The 25,517-nt window shown below is 40.1% G+C and overlaps 1 protein-coding gene across 4 annotated transcripts in view; it reads right to left on the bottom strand.

The window, feature by feature from the left end:
• Positions 1-25,517, bottom strand: part of tmem94 (transmembrane protein 94) — a 129,054-nt gene that overhangs the window by 29,032 nt on the left and 74,505 nt on the right. For 3 of the 4 annotated variants that reach the window (XM_008104454.3, XM_062973952.1, XM_008104452.3), the window contains 9 exons: positions 24,779-24,835; positions 13,513-13,617; positions 12,458-12,622; positions 11,502-11,714; positions 9,268-9,583; positions 8,724-8,897; positions 7,392-7,494; positions 3,292-3,509; positions 913-1,094 (listed from right to left, as the gene is read on the bottom strand). In XM_008104454.3, coding sequence (XP_008102661.2) covers positions 913-1,094; positions 3,292-3,509; positions 7,392-7,494; positions 8,724-8,897; positions 9,268-9,583; positions 11,502-11,714; positions 12,458-12,622; positions 13,513-13,617; positions 24,779-24,835 — 1,533 coding nt within the window. The remainder of the gene's footprint in view (positions 1-912; positions 1,095-3,291; positions 3,510-7,391; positions 7,495-8,723; positions 8,898-9,267; positions 9,584-11,501; positions 11,715-12,457; positions 12,623-13,512; positions 13,618-24,778; positions 24,836-25,517) is intronic. The other variant, XM_008104453.3, reaches the window with a different exon arrangement.

Genomic DNA, 25,517 nt, shown 5'->3' with positions numbered 1-25,517 from the left:
CTGAAATATAGCCTTGCACCTGATATTCCTTGGTGGTCTCTCATCCCAGTGCTAACCAGGGCTGGCCCTGCTTGACTTCTGAGATCAGATGAGATTTGGTGCTTATAGGGTAAATGAAATATTCTAAATGTATGTATGTTGTATAATACAAATCACACACAAAAAGAGGGATAACCTTGAAACATGCATCTCTATCTATCAGTCAAAGTATGTATTTATGTATTAAGACAGCTCCCATTTCCAGAGAGCCCTGTGAATCTCAGTGACTATGGATTTAGACCAAACTTGACACACAGATCCACCATGACCAATTTGAAATACCAGAGGGGTTTGGAGTGCGCGGGGGGGGGGGGGGACTATCCCCTCCCATTCTCTACTAATACATAAAGTTGGCCATGTTGGCTTTGTGTGCCAAATTTGGTCCAGATTCATTGTCGGTGATGTTCACAGTGGTCTCTGAAAGTGGTGGCCTTCTTGGAAATACATACATACAAAAATAACACATCCATACAAACATATTTTCACTTTTATTATATGTAGAGGATGATGGGAGTTGCAATCCTCCCACAACCTAAGAGCACTGTGAACCTCAACAATGGATCTGGACCAGACATGGCACACATACCCATCATGGCCAACTTAAAAGTCTGGTGGGGTTTGGGGGGCAATGAAAGATGATGATGGCAGATGTAGTTTACCCACGTCCTCATGCATTTTCTAATGGGACTATTAATAAGATTCAAAAACAAGCAGAGAGGAAAAGAATGACCTTTGTTACCTTGAGTTAATGGGAGGAGAGACTGCATACAAATTTGACTGACAATAAAATCTAACAGGATGGTTCTGCCCTCCTATAGTCCCCACAGGAACTATACATATATATTAACTATAGGAATCAAAGAAGTAACCTACCTTACTTTTGAGCTCATCTTCCAGAGAGAAGTAAACAAAACGAATGCAGGCATTGACAAGTCCCTCAATCAGGCGAACAACATCGGATCGAGCCTGATACTGGGAAGAGACCATTCCCATAAAGATCTGGCCACTCAGAGCCTGGATGCAGTCCTCCTTCTCCATCACTTCCCCGATCCCTTCTTTGTGCATGCATACAACAGGTGGTGGGGGGGGGGGCAGACATGTCACAATACAGAGAAGAAAGGTTTGGCATAGTCACAGGGAGACAGACAAAGGAGGACACACACACAAAAGTGATAATCATTATTAAGAAAATAGCAACAGGAATAGCATGTACACTATGAACTCTCTCCCCAGGGAGATTACTTTGGCTCTTTCTCTATCCATCTTCCACCAAGAATTGAAAACATGCCTTTGAGCGAATTAGCTCACCAGACATGTAATCTGTTTATAAAATCATACTGCACTTTGTCACTGTCCCTCACTCTATATGTCTAAGCACTTTAATGAACCGTTCCCTTGCTCGTTCCCACTTGCTCAGATTTTACTTACGGACCCCTGAGAGTCTTGCACTAGTCATTCTCTGTTGTACGTGCAATTGATGCTAAGTTTTTAAGAATTGTTATGTGATAGTTATATTTTATTGTTTATTGTCCTAATTATTGTTTTACTGTTTTAACTATTGTTTTTACATAAGTTATGTTGTTGTTGTTGGGCGTGTCCCTGTGTAAGCTGCCCCAAGTCCCTTCGGGGAGATGGTGGCGGGATACAAGAATAAAGTTATTATTATTATTGACACAAAAAGACAATATAACACAGCAAATGAAATATATATGCTGTATTTTGTATCACAAAACCACAAGTCGAACACTTCCCAAGTGTTTTGGACTGTGTGATATTTTCGGATGATGTGTGCAGACCCCAGTAAGATGGCCTTTTGCAGTTGACAGATCATAATTTTGTCAATGTTTATTGTTTCCAAATGCCGGCTGAGATCTCTTGGCACGGCTCCCAGTGTGCCAATCATCACCGGGACCACCTGTACTGGTTTATGCCAGAGCCTTTGCAGTTCGATTTTGAGGTCCTGATAACAGCTTGGTTTTTCTTGTTGTTTATTATTATTATTCCTGTTTATTATTATTATTAACAACATTGAGGCTGGGTGGCCATCTGTTGGGGGTGCTTTGCTTGTGCTTTTGGTGCACAAAGGCAGAAGGGGTTGGACTAAATGGCCCAAGGGGTCTCTTCCAACCATCATCATCATCATCATCATCACCATCATGCCTCTCCTCCAGTCTTCACCTAAATTGCTCTTTAATTTTGCACTTCTTGCTGATAATTCTAGGTGGGTTCTGTGAGTTGAACAACCAAGTCTATCTTTTACTGAGTTGCAACTAAACAGTTGGGGAACAAAAAATGTTGTGGATGAAAGAAAGGTTTCTGTCTCTGTCTAGGGACAGATGGAACATCGAAATTGCTCCCTTGTGATCTGCCCAAGGACATTGGAGGAGCTTGCTTGCCAGGCTGAAACCAACAAGCAGGAAGAGTGAAGAAAAGATGATCTGATGAAATTGGATCTAGCAAATCCTGTTTCTGCTACAAAAGCATGTCCAATTACAATGTACCATGAATTTAGACAAACAGAATTCTTCCACATTTACAAGCTCAGAGGTTGAGGAAGGCAATCTACTGAAACAGAAGTCCCTGGACCAAAATGAATATTGAGTCAACAAGATTTCAAATTAACCCTAATGTAAAATGATGTTGCAAAATAGCCTTAATTTGTAAATTTTGTAAAATTGGGTTTGTAAAAGTCCTGCATGAGACAATGTATTTAGTAATATAAAATGTTAGGGGATAATTTTATGCATGTTCAGACTGATCCTCTTGAAAATACAGTGCAGTTGGTTGTTTCTAATAGAATTTAATTTTTAATTTTTGTATTCTACAACCTTGCTATTTTAAGATGGAGGAATTTTTAGAGAAGCCTTGAGAACCCACTTCTACAGTGCTTCCCAAACTATGGCCCTCTAGGCTCCAGCAGCTTCAACCACTTTGGCCAACTATCAGAGATTCTGAGAGTTGAAGTTCAAAACACCTTGGGGGGGGGGGGGGGGCAGAGATTGGATTTCATTATACTCGAAGTTTGGAGAGAAAAAGGATTAGCAGAGCCTTCTCTACAGCCCCTTTGACATTGCCATATAAAATCCAGATTTCTCCATTTTGAACTGGATCATATAGCAATGTAGACATATAATCCAATCCAAAGCAGGTAATGTGGAATATCTGCTTTGATAATCTGGATTATATGGCAGTGTACAAGGGGCCTAGGAGCCAACTGCCACAGAACTTCAGTGGTAAAGACAAGGTACCTACCATCTGAGCTCCAGCTGTTCCTCCGGCTGGTCTGCTTGATGGGAGTAGTGCCAGGGAGATCACAGGAGGTGAAGATAGCATTCTGTCCAGGGACCTGCACCAGTTCTATGCACTTGCCATTGAGCTGAGAGGACAAGGCACAGTGCATCGGCTTATAAGAGAAGGCAGAGCAGTACCCTGAGAGACAGGCACGCTGATAGAAATCCAACACTTTCTTCCTAATGCCAACCAAAATGAAAAAGAACAAGAAGAGTCAATGAAAATGGCAATCAGAGAGATCTTTTGCTCAAAAATTACTTCAACATCTGAATCATGCTACACACGAGTCTACTAAAATAGCCATGTATAAGAGAAGCAGGAAAGGTATTGTGGTCCACATCTTCCATATGCCCTGGCATTACAATTCAACAATTTGAAAGGAATAAGATTTGCTTATCCCTAATGTTTCCAGGAACAGAAGCTGTTAATGGGAACTAAGCGCGGGGCTATTCATTCCTATTCTTCTAGCATAAGCACTTTTCACTGATTTTGAGGACCCCTTCCAACCCTCTAGGCTTCTCAGAAGCCATTCTTGTCTTTCCCCATGCCCACTTTCAAAAGTTCTGTATAACTGTTGCAAGTAGTGACCTCACCCTCTCTTTCCTGCAATATGCAGCAAAAACAGTTCTGCTGTAATGCTTGGAGAAAGCATCTGCCCACAAAATTAAACATCAGGCACTACTGCTTAGTAAGACCACTACATTACTGCTGCTGTAATCTATCTTTTAAAAGTGCTAGCATGGTGGTTTAGATCATGATTTTATGGTTTCTAATATGTTATTATAGATTGTTTTGATATGTCGTGAGTTGCCTTGTGGGAGTAGGCAATTGAGAATACAGAAATATATAGAGAGTGTTTCGCTTGTCCCTTAAACACACACACAGATCTTACGGAGGTGGATGAGCAGGGAGAGGATAGTCTTGCTAAAGAAAGTGTTTATAATTCTTAAAAACATTAAAATATAAGAAACCTAAATCCATACCAATTTCGCACAAACTTGAGACAGTCATGCTAGTAAGAGGGTAAAATGATAACAAAAATTTTAAAATGTTGAAAGCAGTACTGAGACTAATCTCCCCCTTTTACGAAGGCCTGTCAGAACCAGTATGGTTTGAGGGTTGGGCTATAATTCTGGAAACCAAAGTTTGAATCCACTCAGTAGCAACAGAAACCCACTGTGTGATCTTGGGCATATCATATTCTCTCAGCTTCAGAGGAGGAGTCCCAGGTATGACTAAATGAGCGATGAATATCGGCAAATCCGTAAGCTTAAGCAAATGGGAGTTAATGTGGAATAAAAAATTGAAGTACAGTAGAGTCACGCTTATCCAACCTTCACTTATCCAACATTCTGGATTATTCAACGCTTTCTGCCTCCCAACCAGATCCACAGCTGTTTCTCTAGGCAGCAAGAACTGAACTTTTTACGGATTTAACTTGCAACAGTGTTGTTACTATAAACTCATTATATGCAATTCTATATTTATTTGTAGTCAATTTTTTAGTAGCCAATGTTTTTGTAGCCAATGTTTTCAATACACTGGTATGTTTTGGTGCTAAATTCATAAATACAGTAATTACTACATAACGTTACCCTGTATTGAATTGCTTTTTCTTTCCATTTGTTATAAAACATGAGGTTTTGGTGCTTAATTTGTAAAATCATAACAAAATTTGACATTTGATAGGCTTTTCCTTAATCCCGCCTTATTATCCAACATTTTTGCTTATCCAACGTTCCGCTGGCCCATTTATATTGGATAAGCGAGAATCTACTGTATGCATATGCGACGGAATTAAAAGAAAATTGTTATAAAATGTCTCACTGCTGGTATATGACTCCACAAAAATTAGGAATTATGTATAAGAACACAAATAATAATTGTTGGAAATGTGGAACACATGAGGGCTTTTTTAATCACATGTGGTGGACCTGTGGGAAAGCAATGGGGTATGATTCATGAGAAATGTAAAAAGATCATGAAAATAAAAATTCAAATGAAGCCCGAATATTTTCTACTTGGAATTACAGGTATAGAAATTGACCTAGACACCAAAACAAAGATATCCTATTCATTTATTTGACAATGGCGGCAAGAATAATCAATACTAAATATTGGAAAACAAGAAATTCCAACCAAAGATCAATGGTTAGACAAATTGCTAGAAATAATGGACATGGACAAATTAACCTTTTTAGTAAAAAGATACACAGGAAGACCACTCAAACCAACTGACTGGAGGCTTTTTAAAGAGTACATGAACTTATAAAAAAATCTATTAAATAGAGAAAAATATATGAAGAAAGGAAGATCCCTAAATTCAAGAGGACGAAAAGGGGACAAGATAATGCAAATTAATTATTATGACATAGAAATATAATAAATAACCACAAAGAAAAAGAATGGAAGAAACAAAAACCTTCCACCATCTTCCCCCCTCTTTATTCCTTGTCCTCTTCCTTTTTCCTTCTTTCCCTCTTCATAGTCCTGACCCTCTGCTCCTTCCCTCCTCTTTCCCCTAATTTCTTTTTAATACAATGTATATTTGAAACGGACTAATAAATGTGATTTTAAAAAAGAATCTTGGAGTGGGGCAGGGAGAAAGAAGGAGAAATGCAAAACGGTGTCCCCACAGACTAACAGATTACAAAAGTGCATGCGCACAATCCAAGGGTGGATTTCCAACCTTGCCTCCATGTTCTTGAGAAGTCAAAAATAAGGGTGAAGAAATGACCAGAAGTCTGGCATGCACACAGGCCTATCACCAGATATGGCATTGTTCTTTTTTATAATTGATTTTTTTTAGCATGTAAAAAAAAACACTAACAGTGCTACCTGGGCAATGCTACCTGGGCCTTCAAAGTGGACATGAAAGGAGCAATTCTTCCAAGTTTTTGCCCTTCTCTAGAGTGTTTTAGGGAGCCCTTCTTTTGAATCACAAACTGATATCAAAAATAGACTCCCAGCTCTGCCATATCCTGGGAGGAGGAAACCTTAAAGGGCACGTAGAGTGTTTAAATTTTTAAATAATTAATCAAAACAATTTCCAAAATAATAAAACACCATTATTTGAAGCTTTGGGGGCTTCAAACATATGAGGGCTATCCAGAAAGTAGGTTACGTTTTGGATTTTAAAAAGGACAAAGTATAAGATAAATCATTTACCATATGCAGCTGAAAGACACATCCCAAAACTACAATCTCATGTAATCCCCATTGAAATTTAGCCACATTTCATATAGATAAATGAGTTTGAAAAGTACTGCTCCAGTAAATTCCCCACTTGTGTCCTCAGCTCTTCCCCCTTCTCCCTTCCTGCAGCGTAGCCAAAACGCTGTGCTGCCAGCCACGCCCCCATTGTTAGAAACGGAGGAGAGAGGTGGCAAATTTACTGGGGCAGTACTTTTCAAACTCATTTATCTATATGAAACATGGCTAAATTTCAATGGGGATTACATGAGATTGTAGTTTTGGGATATGTCTTTCAGCTGCATATGGTAAATGATTTATCCTATACTTTGTCCTTTTTAAAATCCAAAACGTAACCTACTTTCTGGATAGCCCTCGTAGTCCTGGGGCTGCAAGCAGCTCAAAAGGTCACATTTCCACTACCTTGGTCTAAATCTATATTTTCAGCAGAGGTGGGGTTCATGAGCCTGTTCATATGTAGTTGTTTTCATATGTAGTTGGCATGTTTTTAACTTGTCCTTCTATTTGACCTTTATGGGAACTGCAATTCCCCTTTTCAGGCACCTGTGCCCATTTTAATATATGCTGGCCATAGACTGTAATAAATTGCTGATTGATTGAGTTGGCTTGCAAGTCTACCGAATAGTGCATGATGTTGAGAACTGAATTCCCACAACATTTGGAGAGCCACACAACTCTTTCCCCACTCCACAGGGCAAACTGCAGGTCTTGCATGCACACAGCCCTGAATATTCAAACCAGCAATCCAAAACTGACTCAAGCACCCAATTCCATCAGAAATCTCTATGCAGGTTCATGATGTTCTGTGAAGGAAGTAGTTTGTACTAGGATAATTAAAAAGTGCTCACCTGTCAGATCCAGAGAGAGGATAAATGTCAGAGCCATCCCAAAAGTCTGTGCAAGCTTCAAGGATGATGTCCGCAGTCCCATGGGAAAGCATCTGCTCAGTGCCTACAAGGGAAAACTAGGCTTGTATCTAGGGACAGAAAATAGCTTGCTGACATGCTCATTTATTACACAGATTTCTACGCTCATCATTGCCCACAGATGACTTTGTACATTTAGCAATACAACAAATGATGAAAGGTACATTCAAGGAACTTTGCCTGTCATCAAACAAAGTACCACTGGAGAGGATGAATTGTCAAGCTTTTCCCCAATATATTATTTCAGCTTCATTATTCTTATTGTCATAAGGCAACTAACCAAATAAATGCCCTTCAGGGTAAGGAGATGGAAAGAGATGCAGTTAGTTCCATTGTGTTCAGCATTCTTTGAGCCAGCGTCTCCTCCATTCAGTGTTAGGTCTAGAAATCCCCATTTTTCCAAAGTGTCTCCAGAACAATAGTCTGCAAACTCCCACAGAAATCACTTCCACAGGTGTCAGCCTCCCACTGGTTCTTCTTCAGAACAGCACTTCAATGGCCACTCTCAGATGATGGGAGTCAGACATGACCAGGGAAGTGGTCTCCTCATTCGCCTCTTCAAACATGCTAGCCGTCTCGCAACCGACAGCTGTCTGGTGAGTGAGCCTTCACACCTGAAAGCCTGTTACCCTTGCATGTCTGCTAAAAGCCAGCCAGCCATCTCTTGGTTATGCTAGAATGAAGCCAAGACAGGTCAGGCTTTTAACATAAGTTATCATACCACCATCATCTGAACCCTCCAGGAGTTTAAATGTTGGAAACAAACAGTATTTTTAAAGGAAGAACCTACCATCTTCCTAAAAACATTTCCATACTTGGCTAACTCTTCTCACTGCCTGGAAAGTTCCAAAGCAAGTATGTTTTAATGACCAAATATGAAGAACTTTAATCAGTAAACCAACACCTTACATTCCTTTCTTGAGCATACCTGATGTGTTTTCAACATCTTGGTTCTAGACTAACTGAAACTATGGCCCAACTTCTAGCTTACTGTCTAGCCAAGAGTGAAGTTAACAAGCCAGTGAAAAATGCTCCTTTTCTAGGAACCTTCACTTGGAAACATGGCTGCCTCCATTGTAGATAGCAAAACCTTTTTCTTTTGTACTTTTCTAGCATTTTAGGAACCCAACCAAATTTCAAGATACCACCAGATACTGCTTTGAGTAGAGAGGTTGCTAGCCCCATAGAGGCTAGGCCTCCATGTTATGAACTGTACATGAGTCAGATGTCTAACCCCCAAGATAAGAGTCTTACTGGTAGTGGTATCTTTCACAAAAAGGCTGATCATATGACTCAAAGGCGGTCTCCTTTTGGTGATGAATGAAAGCTTTCCAACCATCACTTCTTTCACCATCTCATCTGACGGCAGGCGGTAAAGTGCCAAGTAGTTTTCCTGCTTGAACAGCTCTTTGGCACCAGGTGTAAAGCCTAAAAAGAAGGGAAGTTAATATGAGAAGGAGGTATTAGAGGGAAAAGTACATGGAAACTTATGAGAATCAGAAGGTGCTCTCCTTCTTTGTCTTTGGCAGTAGAGTTCAATTGGGAGTTTTAATCAAGTGGATTGTGCCTTTTCTTTAACTGTTGTATTTTGAATTGGAGTTTTAAAATACCTTGTATGCTTTAATTGACTTTGTTACCTAACATTGAGGGTCATTCCTTTGGAGAAAGGCAATGTATCAATCAAAGGGAGGAAGGGAGGGAGGAAGGAAGGAAGGAAGGGAGGGCTTTTCCTAAAAATAAAATACCCATCTTTCTTCCCTATCATCTCCTTCACACCTGTTGTTTCTTCCATCCTTACCTATGAGCCTGGCAAGCTCACAAAGTCCCCACGGCACATGCACTGGCAACACAGCATTGTGCGACTCCTGCAGGGCGATGTTGCAGAGATGGTCAGAAAAACGGCACAGGCGCTCTGTCACACTGGCATTGCATAGGTTGAGGAGCACATTCAAGCCCAGGGGCTTCAGGGAGGTTAGATGCATCTGCCAATTGGAATCATCAAACTGGATGCAGGAAGGATTCTGCTGGTCCTGTGACAAGCTCAGCATCTCCAAATGATAATCACATACAAAGTCTTCAGCCTCACAGGTCAGTCCCTCGTTGTCACCCTCAACCTGGCTCAACATGAGAGAAATACCTCATCAGCTCAAAAGAGCAACAAGAACTCTTACCAATTTATCACAACTTAATATGGCCACCAATCATTAGAGTTAAGGTGTTAGCCATCATTTTGCTTACAGGTATGGATGTTGAGAGGCATAGACCTCACATAGGATTAGCATATCATTCATACAACCTTAGAAGAGTTCTGGGTGGCTAGAGAAATAATTTTATATCTTGGAAAATATCCCATGTTTTAAAATTCAAAGTTGTAGCTTTCACATTATGCAGAATTGTTAAAAGAATGATGAGAATAGAAAGTGCAGAAAATTCAAAATGAATTGAGATGGGAAGGTCCCAATATTCTATGTTCAGAATGCTTCACTCCAAGCCCATGCAGTATGTTGTCACTGCTAAAACATTTTTAGAAAATTCTTGCTGACAATATTCTGAGCAGAATTCAACATCACTTTACCAACCCAACAAAACAGATCTCGTGCTCTCTCACACATACTCATAGACACACCATAAATGCCAAAAATATTTCTTGTGGGACAGCTCAATCCCTTTGGAGAAGATTGTGAGAGCACCTAAAGGGCTAAAGAAGGGAAGGTCATCTTTCTCTTTGAGGTTTACTGATGAAAGCAGTTACATCAGTAGAAAATGTTAACCAGCTTTCATTCAAGTTGTCCAGTGACAACTTATACTACTATTGATTGTTCCTAGAGCCTAACCATGAAGCAAAAGGTTCATATATTTTCCTCCTTACTTAAACTACATTTTATAAAAAGAGAAAGTAAGAACGTCAGCTCCATGGGTTGCTAAGCAGCTTGCCTTGGCAGGCACATTACTTGGTTGCCAGCTTAATCTTGTGGTGATTTGGCAGCATCTTCATCTTCTATCTACTATCTCTGGACTAGTGACAGTTCCAGCACAGTCACTCCCATGTTTTTCACACAAGTTCCCATGGTTGTTCTTTTACTCTGTCCTGTGCTCTCTATGTATGTATGGAATGTATGTAGGCACACAGCCTACATACATTCCAGTTCACTCCACTGTAGTGGTGCACATCCACACGACCACACACAGTTGAGTCTAGGATAGTGCAAGTGGGGAAAGACACACAGGAAATTTCTACCTCTCCCGTTCCTTACTTTCTCGAGAAAGCTCAATACTAAACTAAACAAGTAATAATCTGGAAGCAGTTTATACATTTCTGTCTCAGGCCCCTTCCACATAGTTGAATAAAATCCCACATTATTTGCTTTGAACTGAAATATATGGCAGTGTGGACTCAGATAACCCAGTTTAAATCAGATATTGTGGGATTTTTTGCCTTGATATTCTGGATTATATAGCTGTGTGAAAGAATGCGCAAGCAGCCCCTTTCAGTCTTTTAGATCAGAAGCTGGTGGTTGAGGTGTTCAACCTTACTCATACCAAAATAAGGCTAAACTCGTCAGCCACCAACTTTCAAAGCTCTAACCTCCTAGTTCTTAAGAGGGATCACACAGGGCCAAAAGGACATAATTAACATCCTTCCTCTGTTACTGCAAAGAAAGATGCGCAGGCACAAGTCCTCGTCCATGAACCACAGAGTGATCCTTGATTTCTGTTCCTTCCCCCACAACAATCTAACAGTATTTCTCAGACACCAACTGGTACATTACATGTTGAGTTAACTAGACAGCTTTACCCTTCTCCCAGACAGAGTTATTCTGAAACCCCATTATAGGCAGCTTTCCATGATTCAACTTTTCTTACACATACTGACTTGAGATCCGTATAAAAACTAATATACTAGTGGTGAACAGAATCTCTTCTTTTATTCCCAACAGTATTTTCTTGCACTCTTTCTGTCTTCTTGCTACTCCTTTTCTCTTCTCTCTGCTTCTGGCCTTCCTCAGAAAGAAGTCAAGGCCTCAGTCTTACCTTCGCTGGTTCCTCTTCTCCCCCTTCAATGTCTTTGGAAAAGCTCACATTGGATCCCGAGTGGTGCTTGCTGCGACCACTGGGTTTCTTGTGAATGTGCGCATCCGAAGATTTAGGGGTGTTGCAGGTGGACCACTCAGCCCTGTCTTGCTCATTGGTGATGTGAACAACATCTGACAAAGGCCCAGAGAGAAGAGCATCCCTTTCATGGGGCTGCAATACAATATAAGAAAAATAGGTAAACACAGAAAGCCTTGTCATTTGAAACAAAAAAGGAAAACTACATGATATATACATGTCCTGATTATTAGAGATTTGTCTTAACCTTTCAAATGACGAGGAATTATACCCTTAGCAACTCCTGGATGCTGAAGTTCTCTGGGAAGAGGCGCTCAACCTGTCCTTCCCCAAATCCTATCCTTAGTAGCAAAGAATTCTACAAACATTTGTAGGCTTTGTTATTTGAAATACAGACCTGCTACATTAAATTTATAAAGTGGTTTACAATATAAAATGCAACCACAATTACATCAAATAAAAAAAAAGAAACAACAAAAGCTATAAACCAGTCAGAGGGAGCATCTGAAATAAGCAATATAATGAAGAAAATTCTTGTCCATTCAAAAGTCAATCAATGACAGGGCCACGTGCATTTCCTGGGTGAAGACATTTGACTCTTTACCAGAAATTGCTGAGAAAGCCTTCTTTTGAGCAGATGCCAACCTTATGTCACTAATACAGGGAACCCTGGGTAGTGTAATTTCAAGCTGAAAGAACAGAGCTGTGACAACTCATATGGTAAGTGGTATTCCTATGATGCTATCTAATTACAGAATCTGAAGTCCCTGCTTTCCCCCTTGAATTAGTTTTCCACTGCTTTTGACAAGAGGAATGGGGTAGAGATATGAGATCGGAACTCTGAGATACCTGGCAAAGCACAAGGAGCCATCTCTTACCTCTTCATCAATTTCTGGGTGGCAGAAGGACCGTGTGGAGAGTTCATCCGTCAGGTCTTCATGACTGCTATGAGGTGGTTCCACTTTGCCACTAAAGAACAAAACCGTCTCTGGACTGGGATTAGGCCAGGACAGAATTCCTTGCTTATCCACACAGCAAAGCACCTAAAAACAAGCCCAAGATATCCCACAACACCCCAGAGATATATAATAAACTACTGGCAAGACTGTATTTGAATTACTGAGGTCACAGTCACTAAACAACAGTCAGGGCAACTCAGTTTTCAAACACATTGGAAGGAAGGCCATGTACTAATCAACCCTGGGAAAATTCCATTAACACTACTCAGTACAGACAAATAGCCAGCTTCCACAGTATCTCTAGCAGGTTAACATACAGATGTCAGAAGGTGTTTTCAAAGATAGTTATGGCTAAAAAGAATTACAGATTAAGAGGTGCTTTTAAATGTCATTCATAACCTACAGCCATGGGTTTTACAATCTATCCCATAAGGAACAGTTTTCTTAAAACAATGGTCCTCAACCTAGGGCCCCCAGATGTTTTTGGCCTACAACTTCCAGAAATCCCAGCCAGTTTACCAGCTGTTAGGATTTCTGGGAATTGAAGGCCAAAAACATCTGGCCTTAAAAGCATCAGCTCTTGAAGAAGTGGATCATGTCAAGATAACAGGAAGACTCTCAAACCCATGAAAGCAAGTCACTTACTCCAGGTTTAGATTTCATTGATTTAAAAACAGATAGTTCAAGTCTGTCAGGCTTTTAATACCCAGACTGCACTCAACTGCTTTGATCTAGCCACAGTTTAGCTTATCCACCCAGGTAATGTGTTCAGAAGAAATCTGAACACATTACCTAACCCATTTTTTAAAAAATAGCGAACCAAAATAAAGGTATTACTGTGAGATGTTAGAACCCTTTAAACAAGACAGTAAGCAAAGTGTCCAAAGTAATGGATTATGAGAGGCAAACTCTTCCAGCCTGTATAGGAAACTCAGATGCTCACTTTTAAGACTTCTCCTTAAAATCATACTTACTGTGACAGATCCCAAGCTGTGAAGCAAGCTAGAAGTAAAGGTAAGAGTTGGGGATTTTCCCTTCAGAACACGCAAGAAGTGACTCCAAATACAACGGATCATTTCCTGCAAGAAAAAGCCACATAAATTGGACAACTGGGGGAGAACGGGCAAGCAGAAATTAAGGCAAGTTTAATTTGGAAAGATTTACTTAGTTCCACTACACCAGGACTAGAGATATATGTTTCAGAAGAACACTATTTATTTATTTATTTATTTGCAACATTTATATCCTGCCCTTCTCACCCTGAAGGGGACTTAGGGCAGCTTACAAGTTATATGTATATAAAATATATTATATTACTAGCTGTGCCCAGCCACGCGTTGCTGTGGCTTTGTTGGCCAGGTGGAATAGCAGTGAATAGCCTTGAAACCTCAAAGCTTGGCCATTTTCTTCTTATGGAAATCCTTGTTTGGTGAACTGGAATACAATGCAATAGGCTTGCTGCTTGGAAGCCTGGGTACTTGCATTCTAGGAAATGTTTTTTTGTTTGTTTGTTTTTTTGCGCTGCTAGAATTGCAATGACTAGCCCTGCTGCTTCAAAGCCTGGCTGTGTTATACCTAGGGGAATCCTTGTTTGGCGAGCTGGAGTAGCACCCTCAATCAAAGAGCTGCTTTGAAGCCTGGCTACTTGCTTTGTAAGGGAATCATTGTTTGGCCAGCTTGAATTGCACTGAATAGTCTTGCAGCTTAAAAGCCTGGCAGATTTCTACACAGGGGCATCCTTCGTTGGCCAGGTTGAATGGGACAGAGTAGCCTCATGGCTTCAAAACCTAAGGGTTTTCTATCTAGGGGAAATCTTGGTTCGTCAGGATGAACAGCACTGAATAGCCTTGCTGCTTGCAAGCTTGGCTGCTTTCTATCTTGCAGAATCCTTGGCTGGCCAGGTTGAATAGCAATTAATAGTCTTGGTGCGGCAGGTATGAATGCTGCAATTAGCCACCTTGATTAGCATTTAATGGCCTTGCAGCTTCAAAGCCTGGCTGCTTCCTGCCTGGGGGAATCCTTTGTTGGGAGGTGTTCGCTAGCCCTGGTTGTTTCCTATCTGAAATTTCCCTGTTTTCGGAGTGTTGCTTTTTATTTACTGTTCTGATTTTAGAGATCATATTGTTCTGTATTATTATACCACAGTAATTATTATATATTATATTTAAGTAAGTAAACTTTTATTACCGTCAATGACCAGCTCATATATTATATTTATAATCTTATATTATCTGTTTAGAACTGGATTATATGAGACCCCTTCTACACAGCTGTATAAAATCCACACTGAACTGGATTATATGGCAATGTGGACTCAAGATAATCCAGTTCAAAGCAGATACTGTGGATTATGTGCATTGGCATTATGGGCTATATAGCTATGTGGAAGGGCCTTGAGTCTACACTGTCATATAATCCAGTTCAAATCAGATAATCTGTATTTTATAGGCAGTGTGGATGAAGCCTAAGTGCACTCTGCCTGGGCGCCATTTTGGCTGAGGGAGTTGCTAGGATATGAAGGGGTGAGGCCTAAAGGCAGCAGGGGACTAAAGGCAGTAGGGCCTACCTTTCTGACTGGCAGCCAAGGGGAGAAAGGCTCTTCCACATCCTCCATAATTTGGACTATTTTTCTAGGTTTTTTAAAATTGAAAAAAATTGTCTTTTGTGGCCAAATTTGGTGTGATTGGGTTCAGTGGTTTTGTTGTTTACTCCATGGGAAAAACACAAATTACATTTATATATCTATATATATAAAAGAGTGATGGCATCACGGCGATGGACAAAACAACAAATCTACAGCCCCCCCAAACTCGAAAATTGGCAACGCAATCCATCATCCCCGCCTCCAGTAAGATACAACAAATTTACACATAAAACACTATCACAACACCAAAAAATGCCAAAACTAAGTACGCATGCGCAAAAACACCATGCTTCAAACCTTTATGGCGCTCGCGCGGCTCCAGTAAGATACAACACATTTATATGACAAACACAATCACAGGGCCACAAACGGCCAAAAACTGCAACAGGCGATATGCGCCTGCGCGCACCCCCCCATCCCTTCCCGCGCGCGCACACACACACCTCGCCTCAGAGCTGAAGGAAGGAAGGCAGGAAGGCCGATTCCTTGCTGGGCGCGGGATGGAGGAGGCCGCGCTGGGAGGCGTGCGGGCCTCACGTCGCTCTCTGCCCTCTCCCCCTCAATGTCCTCCCCCCTCAGGGCCCATGGAGGGCCCCGGTTGCCGTTCAGGCCCCCTCCTCCCGCCCCTCTCCCCTCCCCCCAATGCGAGGAAGGCCCCGCGGAGCCCCCCCCCCCCCGCCTCACCCTCTCTCCTCCTCCCTTCTCGGTTCTTCTCGGAGGTCTTCAAGCTCTTCAAGGTGAGGGGGGAAGAGGAGGGCACGGCCCTCGAGCAGGCCTGGACCTCCCCTCGAGTTGTTTGGGGCGCCAACCCCCGCCCTTCCCGGCCTCAGGGCCCTTCCTTTTCCCCCTCACCCGGTTAAACGGCTGATGGGGAAAAGGAAAGAGCCTCAGGCCAGGAAGGGTGGAAGTTGGCGCCCAAAACAAGTCAAGGGAAGGCCCAAGTTGGCCCAGGCTGAGCTTCCCCCTTTTCTGTTGTTGTTATTGTTGTTGTTGTTCTCACCCACAAATTACAACCCCTCCAATGCCTCAGAAGCCCCCCTTTTTCCCCTCTCAAACCCTATCGCCCTCACCTTTCCCTTCCCTGTAATAATTATTAATATAATAACTGATCATCAGTTAAGAATGTAATAATCACCAATAATAATACTAATTTATTATTAGTATAATACTGATAATCATTCGAGAACATAATAATTCATAATAATAGTCAGTTCTTATTATTATAACACTGACAATCATTCAACAATGTATTAACAAATCGTAATAATAGAAAATTATTATTATTATTATAGTAATAATCATTCACAAATTAATAATTATTATTATAACATTGATAATCATTCAACAATATAATAACAACTAATAATAAGTAGTTATTATTTTTATCACAATGATAATCATTCAAGACTATAATAATTATTATTGTTATAACAGAAGGCGCCTCATATAATCCACTTCTAAACAAATAATATCACATTATAAATATACACTAGAATCTCACTTATCCAACATAAACAAGCCGGCAGAACGTTGCATAAATAAATATGTTGGATAATAAGAAGGGATTCAGGAAAACCAATTACACATCGAATTAGGTCATCATTATACAAATTAAACACCAAAACATCATGTTATACAACAAATTTGACACAAAAAGTAGTTCCATGCGCAGTAATGCTATGTAGTAATTACTGTATTTGCAAATTTACCACCAAAATATCACAATACATTAAAAACACTCACTCCAAAAACATTGACTATTAAAAGGCAGACTCCATTGCATAATCCAGAACATTGCATAAACGAATGTTGGGTGAGATTCTACTGTAATATGAAATAATTACTGTGGTACAATAATACACAACAATATCATCTCAGGACAGTAAATAAAGATCAACACTCTAAAAACACAGCTATTCCATCCAGGAAACAATCAGGGCCATCTAACACCTCCCACCAAAGGATTCCCCCCTTCACACAGGAAACCACCCACACTTTGAACCTACAAGGCCATTCCGTACTCATCACTCTCTCATCTCAGCACAGTAAATAAACAACAACAGTCTGAAAACACACAAATTCCATCCAGGAAACAATCAGGACCACCTAGCACCTCCCAACAAAGCATTCCCCCCCTCTAACACACGGAACCACCCAAGCTTTGAAACTACAAGGCCATTCCGTACTCTGGGGCCAATTTGCAATATATTAATATATATAATAATACAATACATATATAATACAATACATTGTATATACATATAATACTGCTAATAATATTATAATACACTACAATATAATACTAATAACAAAACAAAACAATATATATATATATATATATATATATATATATATATATATACTACTAATATTGTGAAATAGTCGTATATGTTATAGCGTAATATCCTATCATATGTCTTTAATGTAATAAATGAATAAATAATACTGTATAATTTTTGTTGACGGTCACAACAAAAATAAAACCCAATGTAGATTGACCAACATCACTAAAAAAAAGCCACAGCAACGCGTGGCCGGGCACAGCTAGTATATATATATATATCTATATATATAAAAGAGTGATGGCATCAGGGCAGTGGACAAAACAACAAAAGTACAGGCCCCGCAACCTCGAAATTTGACAACACAACCCATCATCCATGCCTCCAGGTTGATACAACAAAAAGAAAAGAAAAATAAAGTCCTAATTAGAGGGAGAGCAATAATTGTTTTTATCCAATTGCTGCCAGTTTAGAGGGCTAATCTCTGCCCACTTGGTTGCCTAGCAACCAGCCAAGGGACAGCCAGGCTTCAGTTAGGGGACAGGCAAATTTAGGCCTCACTTAGGCTTCTTCCACAGATTATCTGATTTTAACTGGATTATATGGCAGTGTAGACTCAAGGCCCTTCTACACAGCTCTATAACCCATTTATAATCTTACTTTATCTGCTTTGCACCGGGAAGGTAACGCCGCTCTATGCAGTCATCCCACATGACCTTGTAATCTTATATTATCTGCTTTGCACTGGATTATCTTGACTCCACACTGCCATATAATCCACTTCAGGGGCATTTTATACAGCTGTGAAGAAGGGGCCTCATATAATCCAGTTCTAAGCAGATAATTTAAGATTATCAATATACAGTAGAGTCTCACTTATCCAACGTAAACAGGCCGGCAGGATAAGTGAATATGTTGGATAATAAGAAGGGATTAAGGAAAAGCCAATTAAACATCAAATTAGGTAATCGTTATACAAATTAAGCACCAAAACATCATATTATACAACAAATTTGACAGAAAAAGTAGTTCCATGCGCAGTAATGCTATGTAGTATTTACAGTAGAGTCTCACTTATCCAACACTCGCTTATCCAACGATTATCCAACGCATTTTTGTAGTCAATGCTTTCAATATATCGTGATATTTTGGTGCTAAATTCATAAATACAGTAATTACTATATAGCATTACTGTGTACTGAACTACGTTTTCTGACAAATTTGTTGTCTAACATGATGTTTTGGTGCTTCATTTGTAAAATCATAACTTAATTTGATGTTTAATAGGGTTATTCTTAATTCCTCATTATCCAACATATTCGCTTATCCAACGTTCTGCCGGCCCGTTTATGTTGGATAAGTGAGATTCTACTGTACTGTATTTACAAATTTACCACTAAAATATCACAATGAATTTAAAACACTGACTACAAAAACATTGATTATGAAAAGGCAGACTGCGTTGGATAATCCAGAACATTGTATAAGCGAATGTTGGATAAGTGAGATTCTTCTTTAATATGAAATAATTACTGGGATAGAATAATGCAGAACAATATAATCTCTAAAACCAGGACAGTAAATAAACAGGGCAATTCCACACAGGAAACAATCGGGGCCAGCTAACACCTCCCAACAAAGTATTCCCATCATCAAAGTCTGGAAAATCCTCTGTTTTCTCAGGGCCACAGACAGTAGAAGCACATAAAACATCGCAAACAACACCACTCTGAAAACAAGGGAATTCCAAACAGGAAAGAATCAGGGCCAGCTAACACCTCCCAACAAAGTATTCCCATCATCAAAGTCTGGAAAATCCTCTGTTTTCTCAGGGCCACAGACAGCAGAAGCACATAAAATATCGCAAACAACACCACTCTGAAAACAAGGGAATTCCAGACAGGAAACAATCAGGGCGAGCTAACACCTCCCAACAAAAAATTCACTCAGGGAGGAAACAGCCAGGCTTTAAAGCTGCAAGGCCATTACATCCTAATCATTTTTCCTAATTGCAGCATTCATACTTGCCTCCAACAAACAAACAAAACCAATCAGAAATATTGTATATTCACAACCTTTAGGAAATAATATCCCCTGATGGCGCAGCGTGTTAAAGCGCTGAGTTGCTGAACTTCTGGACTGAAAGGCCACAGGTTTGAATTGGGGGAGCGGAGAGAGCCCCCACTGTTAGCCCCAGCTTCTGCCAACCCAGAAGTTCGAAAACATGCAAATGTGAGGGCATCAATAGTTACTGCTCCGGCGGGAAGGTAACGCCGCTCCATGTAGTCATCCCACATGACCTTGGAGGAGTCTACGGACAACGCCGGCTCTTCGGCTTAGAAATGGAGATGAGCACCAACCTCCAGAGTCAGACACGACTGGACTTAACGTCTGGGGAAAACGTTTACCCTTGACCTTAACTACCACCAATTCCTCAATACTTTATTTCCCAGACCACCAGACTTCGCCACAGCAACGCGTGGCCGGGCACAGCTAGTATATATATATATATATATAAAAAGAGTGATGGAATCAGGGCACCGGACAAAACAAAAAACTACAGGCCCCCCAACATCGAAATTTGACAACACAACCCATCATCCATGCCTCTAGGTTGATACAACAAAAAGAAAAGAAAAATAAAGTCCTAATTAGAGGGAGAGCATAAATTGTTTTTATCCAATTGCTGCAAGTTTAGAGGGCTAATCTCTGCCCACTTGGTCTCCTAGCAACCAACTCAGCCAAGGGACAGCCAGGATTCAGTTAGGGGACAGGCAGATTTAGGCCTCACTTATCTGCTTTGCACTGGATTATCTTGACTCCACGCTACCATATAATCCACTTCAGTGTGCATTTTATACAGCTGTGAAGAAGGGGCCTCATATAATCCAGTTCTAAGCAGATAATATAAGATTATCAATATACAGTAGAGTCTCACTTATACAGCATAAACAGGCCGGCAGGATAAGTGAATATGTTGTATAATAAGAAGGGATTCAGGAAAATCCGATTAAACATCAAATTAGGTAATTGTTATACAAATTAAGCACCAAAACATCATATTATACAACAAATTTGACAGAAAAAGTAGTTCCATGCGCAGTAATGCTATGTAGTGTTTACTGTACTGTATTTACAAATTTACCACTAAAATATTACAATGAATTTAAAACACTGACTACAAAAATATTGATTATGAAAAGGCAGACTGCGTTGGATAATCCAGAACACTGTATAAGCAAATGTTGGATAAGTGAGATTCTACTTTAATATGAAATAATTACTGGGATAGAATAATGCAGAACAATACAATCTCTAAAACCAGGCAGTACATAAAGACCAACAGTCTGAAAGCAGAGAAATTGGAAATTCCACAAAGGAAACAATCAGGGCCAGCTAACACCTCCCAAGAAAGGATTCTTCCAGAAAGGAAGCTGAGAAGGGAGTGAGACACTGTGTATTACCAAAGTCATTATTATTACTATCATTACTATTATTGTTGTTGTTGTTGTTGTTGTTGTTATGTTGCGGTCAACCGTGAAAATGAATACAATCTGACTCCAAGTATTCAAAAACACTAAAATCAGAATATATAAAAATTAATGTGGTACAATAAAACAGAACAATGCAATCTCTAAAATCAGAACACTAAATAAAGAACAACACTCTGAAACAAGGGAATTCCACACAGGAAACAATCTGGGCCAGCTAACATCTCCCAACAAAGTATTCCCATCATCAAAGTCTGGCAAATCCTCTGTTTCACATAAAATATTGCAAAGAACACCACTCTGAAAACAAGGGAATTTCAGACAGGAAACAATCAGGGCCAGCTAACACCTCCCAACAAAAAATTCACTCAGGGAGGAAACAGCCAGGCTTTAAAGCTGCAAGGCCATTACATCCTAATCATTTTTCCTAATTGCATCATTCATACTTGCCTCCAACAGACAAAAAAAAAAAACAATCAGAAATATTGTATATTCACAACCTTTAGGAAATAATATCCCCTGATGGCGCAGCGTGTTAAAGCGCTGACCTGCTGAACTTCTGGACCAAAAGGCCGCAGGTTTGAATTGGGGGACCAGAGTGAGCCCTCACTGTTAGCCCCAGCTTCTGCCAACCCAGAAGTTGAAAAACATACAAATGTGAGTGCATCAATAGGTACTGCTCCGGTGGGAAGGTAACGCAGCTCCATGCAGTCATCCCACATGACCTTGGAGGAGTCTACGGACAACGCCGGCTCTTCGGCTTAGAAATGGAGATGAGCACCAACACCCCGGGGTCAGGGGAAAACGTTTACCCTTTACCTTAACTACCACCAATTCCTCAATACTTTATTTCCCATACCACCATACTTCGCCACAGCAACGTGTGGCCGGGCACACCTAGTGTGTGTGTGTGTGTGTGTGTGTATGTATGTGTGTGTATATATATATATATATTAGCATAGCACAATATAAGCATTATATATTACTATATTGTACTACTATATTGCAATATAATTAGTAATATTACATCTATATATATAAAAGGATAAAAAAAATTCGGCCTAGGACAAAACAACAAAACTACACATCCCAGAAACACTAAACTTGGCAACATAAACCCTCATCCATGCCTCTACGTTCACCAAAATATCACAATGAATTTAAAACATTGACAACAAAAACATTGACTACTAAAAGGCAGACTGCGTTGGATAATCCAAAACACTGGATAAGCGAATGTTGGATAAGTGAGATTCTACTGTAATATGAAATAATTACTGTGGTAATCCAGACCAACCCAATTCTGCCATGGAGGACACAATCCAAGCACACCCAACAGATGGCCACCCAGCCTCTCAAGAAGAAGAAGAAGAAGAAGAAGAAGAAGAAGAAGAAGAAGAAGAAGAAGAAGAAGAAGAAGAAGAAGAAGAAGAAGAAGAAGAAGAGGAGGAGGAGGAGGAGGAGGAGGAGGAGGAGGAGGAGGAGGAGGAGGAGGAGGAGGAGGAGGAGGAGGAGGAGGAGGAGGAGGAGGAGGAGGAGGAGGAAGAAGAGGAAGAGGAAGAAGAGGAAGAGGAAGAAGAAGAAGAATATCATACAATCATAAGGTTAGGAGACACCCCTAAGGATCATCCAGTTCAACTTCCTTCTACCATGCAGGGTGACACAAACCAAGCACTCCTGACAGATGGCCATCCAAGATTTGCACAGTAATAATACAAATCTAATAATAGAATCAGACAGTTAGGAGAGACCCCTAAAGGCCATCTAGTCCAACCCAACTTTGCCATTGGACGATACAATCCAAGCACTCTCAACAGATGGCCACTCAGCCTATCAATACTAATACTAATAATAATAATAAGAAAAACATCATCATACAATCCTAAGGTTTGGAGTGACGCCTAAGGATCATCCAGATCAGCTTCCTTCTACCATGCAGAAGGACACAATCCAAGCACTCCTGACAGATGGCCATCCAGCCTCTACATAATAATGATATGAAGATGATAATAATAATAATAATAATAATAATAGAAGCATAGAATCCAAGAGTTTGGAGAGACTCCTAAGGGCCATCCAGCCCAACCCTTTCTACTATGCAGCAGGACACAATCCAAGCATTCACAACACATGGACAACGTATAAATACTATACAATACTACACAGGGACATAGACTCCCTCTGCCCTCACCACTTTCACAGTACACAAACAACCAAATGCATACTAAACATAAAGACAACCATACAACAGACATTCGTTACCACCACTACCTCAACAAGTTCTCACCAACACCACCAGACAAGCCACAGCAACGCATGGTCGGGCACAGCTAGTGTAATATATAATATAAATTATAATAGTGTATTATTATTATATTGTATTGCATTATTAATAGACAACTGTAAGAAAACAAGAGAACTAGTGCACAAAAATGTTGAATGATCTAAAAAGATACTAAGATATAAGATATAGTGGTTTAAACCTCAGAGTATGGCTCTGAACCCACTAGGTAATTTTAGGCAAGTCACTCTTTCTCAGACTCAGAGGAAGACAAAAACAAATCCCCTTTGAATAAATCTTGACAAGAAAACTCTGTGATAGGGTCGCCTTAGGGTCACCCTATGTCTGAAATGACTTGAAGGCACACAACAACAATCCCAATTAATCATTAATTATACCTTATTTGGAAAGTGGGGTGCTAAAAACCTATTTGTGGCCCCAAGAGGCTTAGCCTATCTAATTTTTGCCCCTCACTACTCACAAGTTGGGCAGGCCTGTTTTATAGCATAGTTCTTTCCACAAGTATCCCCCAATTTGATTTTTCCATAATTTTAGTGTTACAACCTAGAATTGAAAGGTCTTTAATTCACTTTGTTACCAACTGATGTTTACAAGCTAGTGAACACTATCAAAGTGCAAAATATTTTTATTGCAGCATGCAAAACAAAATCTTTATCTGTATTAACACTACTGCATCAATGTTTAACATAAGCATATTTGGCAGTAATTACAGCTAAAGTTCTTCTTGGGTAATTTTCTATCAGCTTTGCGCATCTTGACCCTGTAATTTTTTGTCCATTCTTCTTAACAAAAATGCTCAAGCTTTGGCAAATTGCATGAGAATTGCTGGTGAAAATCAACTTTCAAATCTTGCCAGAGATTTTCAACTGGATTGAAGCCTGGGTTTCAATTTGGTCACTTGAAGACATTTACGTTCAATGTTAATTTGACTGTGTGTTTAAGATGATTGTCCTGTTGGAATATTAATCCCCTTTCAATCCAGGTCCCTTGCAGAGTGAAACAGGTTTTCCTGCAAAATTGTTCTGTTCTTGGCTCCATCCATCCTGCTCTCAAACCTAACTACCACCAATTCCTCAATACTTTATTTCCCATACCACCATACTTCGCCACAACAACGCGTGGCCGGGCACAGCTAGTATATATATATATGAGTGAGAGACACACATCATATAATCAGACACTGTTAATACTTACTAGCCTCTCTCAGTAATCTGTTTCTACCAATTTATAAAAAATCAGGGCAAACTCAGATTAAGTGACATGACATTTTATTGTCAGATTCTGAAAGGAAATTTGTATATTATGAACATCTAGAAGAAGGAGCACATGGCAAAGATGTGTAAATGGATGCATTCAGAACACAACAGAGCAAGGAAATCAAAGTTTAAAAAAGCAAGAAACACTGGAAACAAGACACAAGCATGAATGGGGAGGTGCAAGCAGATCACAAAGGAAATGGATTTGGATGATCACATGAAACAACCAAAAACCAAGATGCAAGACAAATTAATAAAATAGTACCTGTGAAGATACCATCTCTGTGTAGCTGCTGAGTGTGTCTTCTGAAAACTTAGCCAGCTGAAGCAAGAAAGAGATTGGTTACTATCAAGGTGTTCAAAAATGACATGTAAGGCTCTCTCTTCCAAAAGTACTGGACACTAATGGAGAATATGGATGGGAAAGGGCCCATGTTCTGCAGGACATGCTGTATCTAAAAACCATCAAGAATCCTGCTGTGATTATTGTTTGGCAAGTCAAAAAATATTAAACTCTCAAAGCAGCAGTCTCCTTTAGAATCTTACAAAGATTGAATACATAAGAAAAGGAATGGTTGCTTACCTGTAACCGTGTTTCTTCGAGTTGTCATCCATTAAATTTGCATATATGGTACTTTCTGCACCTGCACAGTGGCTCGGAATCTTCTGAAAAGCTTTTTAGTCCTGCTATAGCACCGCCCACCCTCCCCAAGAGGCATATAGGCCATGGGAGGGGCTGTAGCCTCAGTTCCTTAGCCACCAAGCAGCAGCCAAACAACCGAGGCATGACAATAATGGGGAAGATGGGCGAGGATATGCAAATTTCATGGATGACCACTCAAGAAAACATGGTTACAGATAAGCAACCATTCCTTCTTCATCGTGGTCTCCATAAAAATCGCACATAAGGTAGACTACTTCCTGTTACTTGGCAGGGGGTTGGACTGGATGGCCCATGAGGTCTCTTCCAACTCTACTATTCTATGATTCTATGACTAGCAAGC

Source organism: Anolis carolinensis, chromosome 2 (assembly GCF_035594765.1).
Source record: "Anolis carolinensis isolate JA03-04 chromosome 2, rAnoCar3.1.pri, whole genome shotgun sequence".
NCBI classification, from domain to species: Eukaryota; Metazoa; Chordata; class Lepidosauria; order Squamata; family Dactyloidae; genus Anolis; species Anolis carolinensis.
The sequence above is the reverse complement of the archived record's forward strand: the minus strand, read 5'-3'. Positions and strand labels throughout refer to the sequence as shown.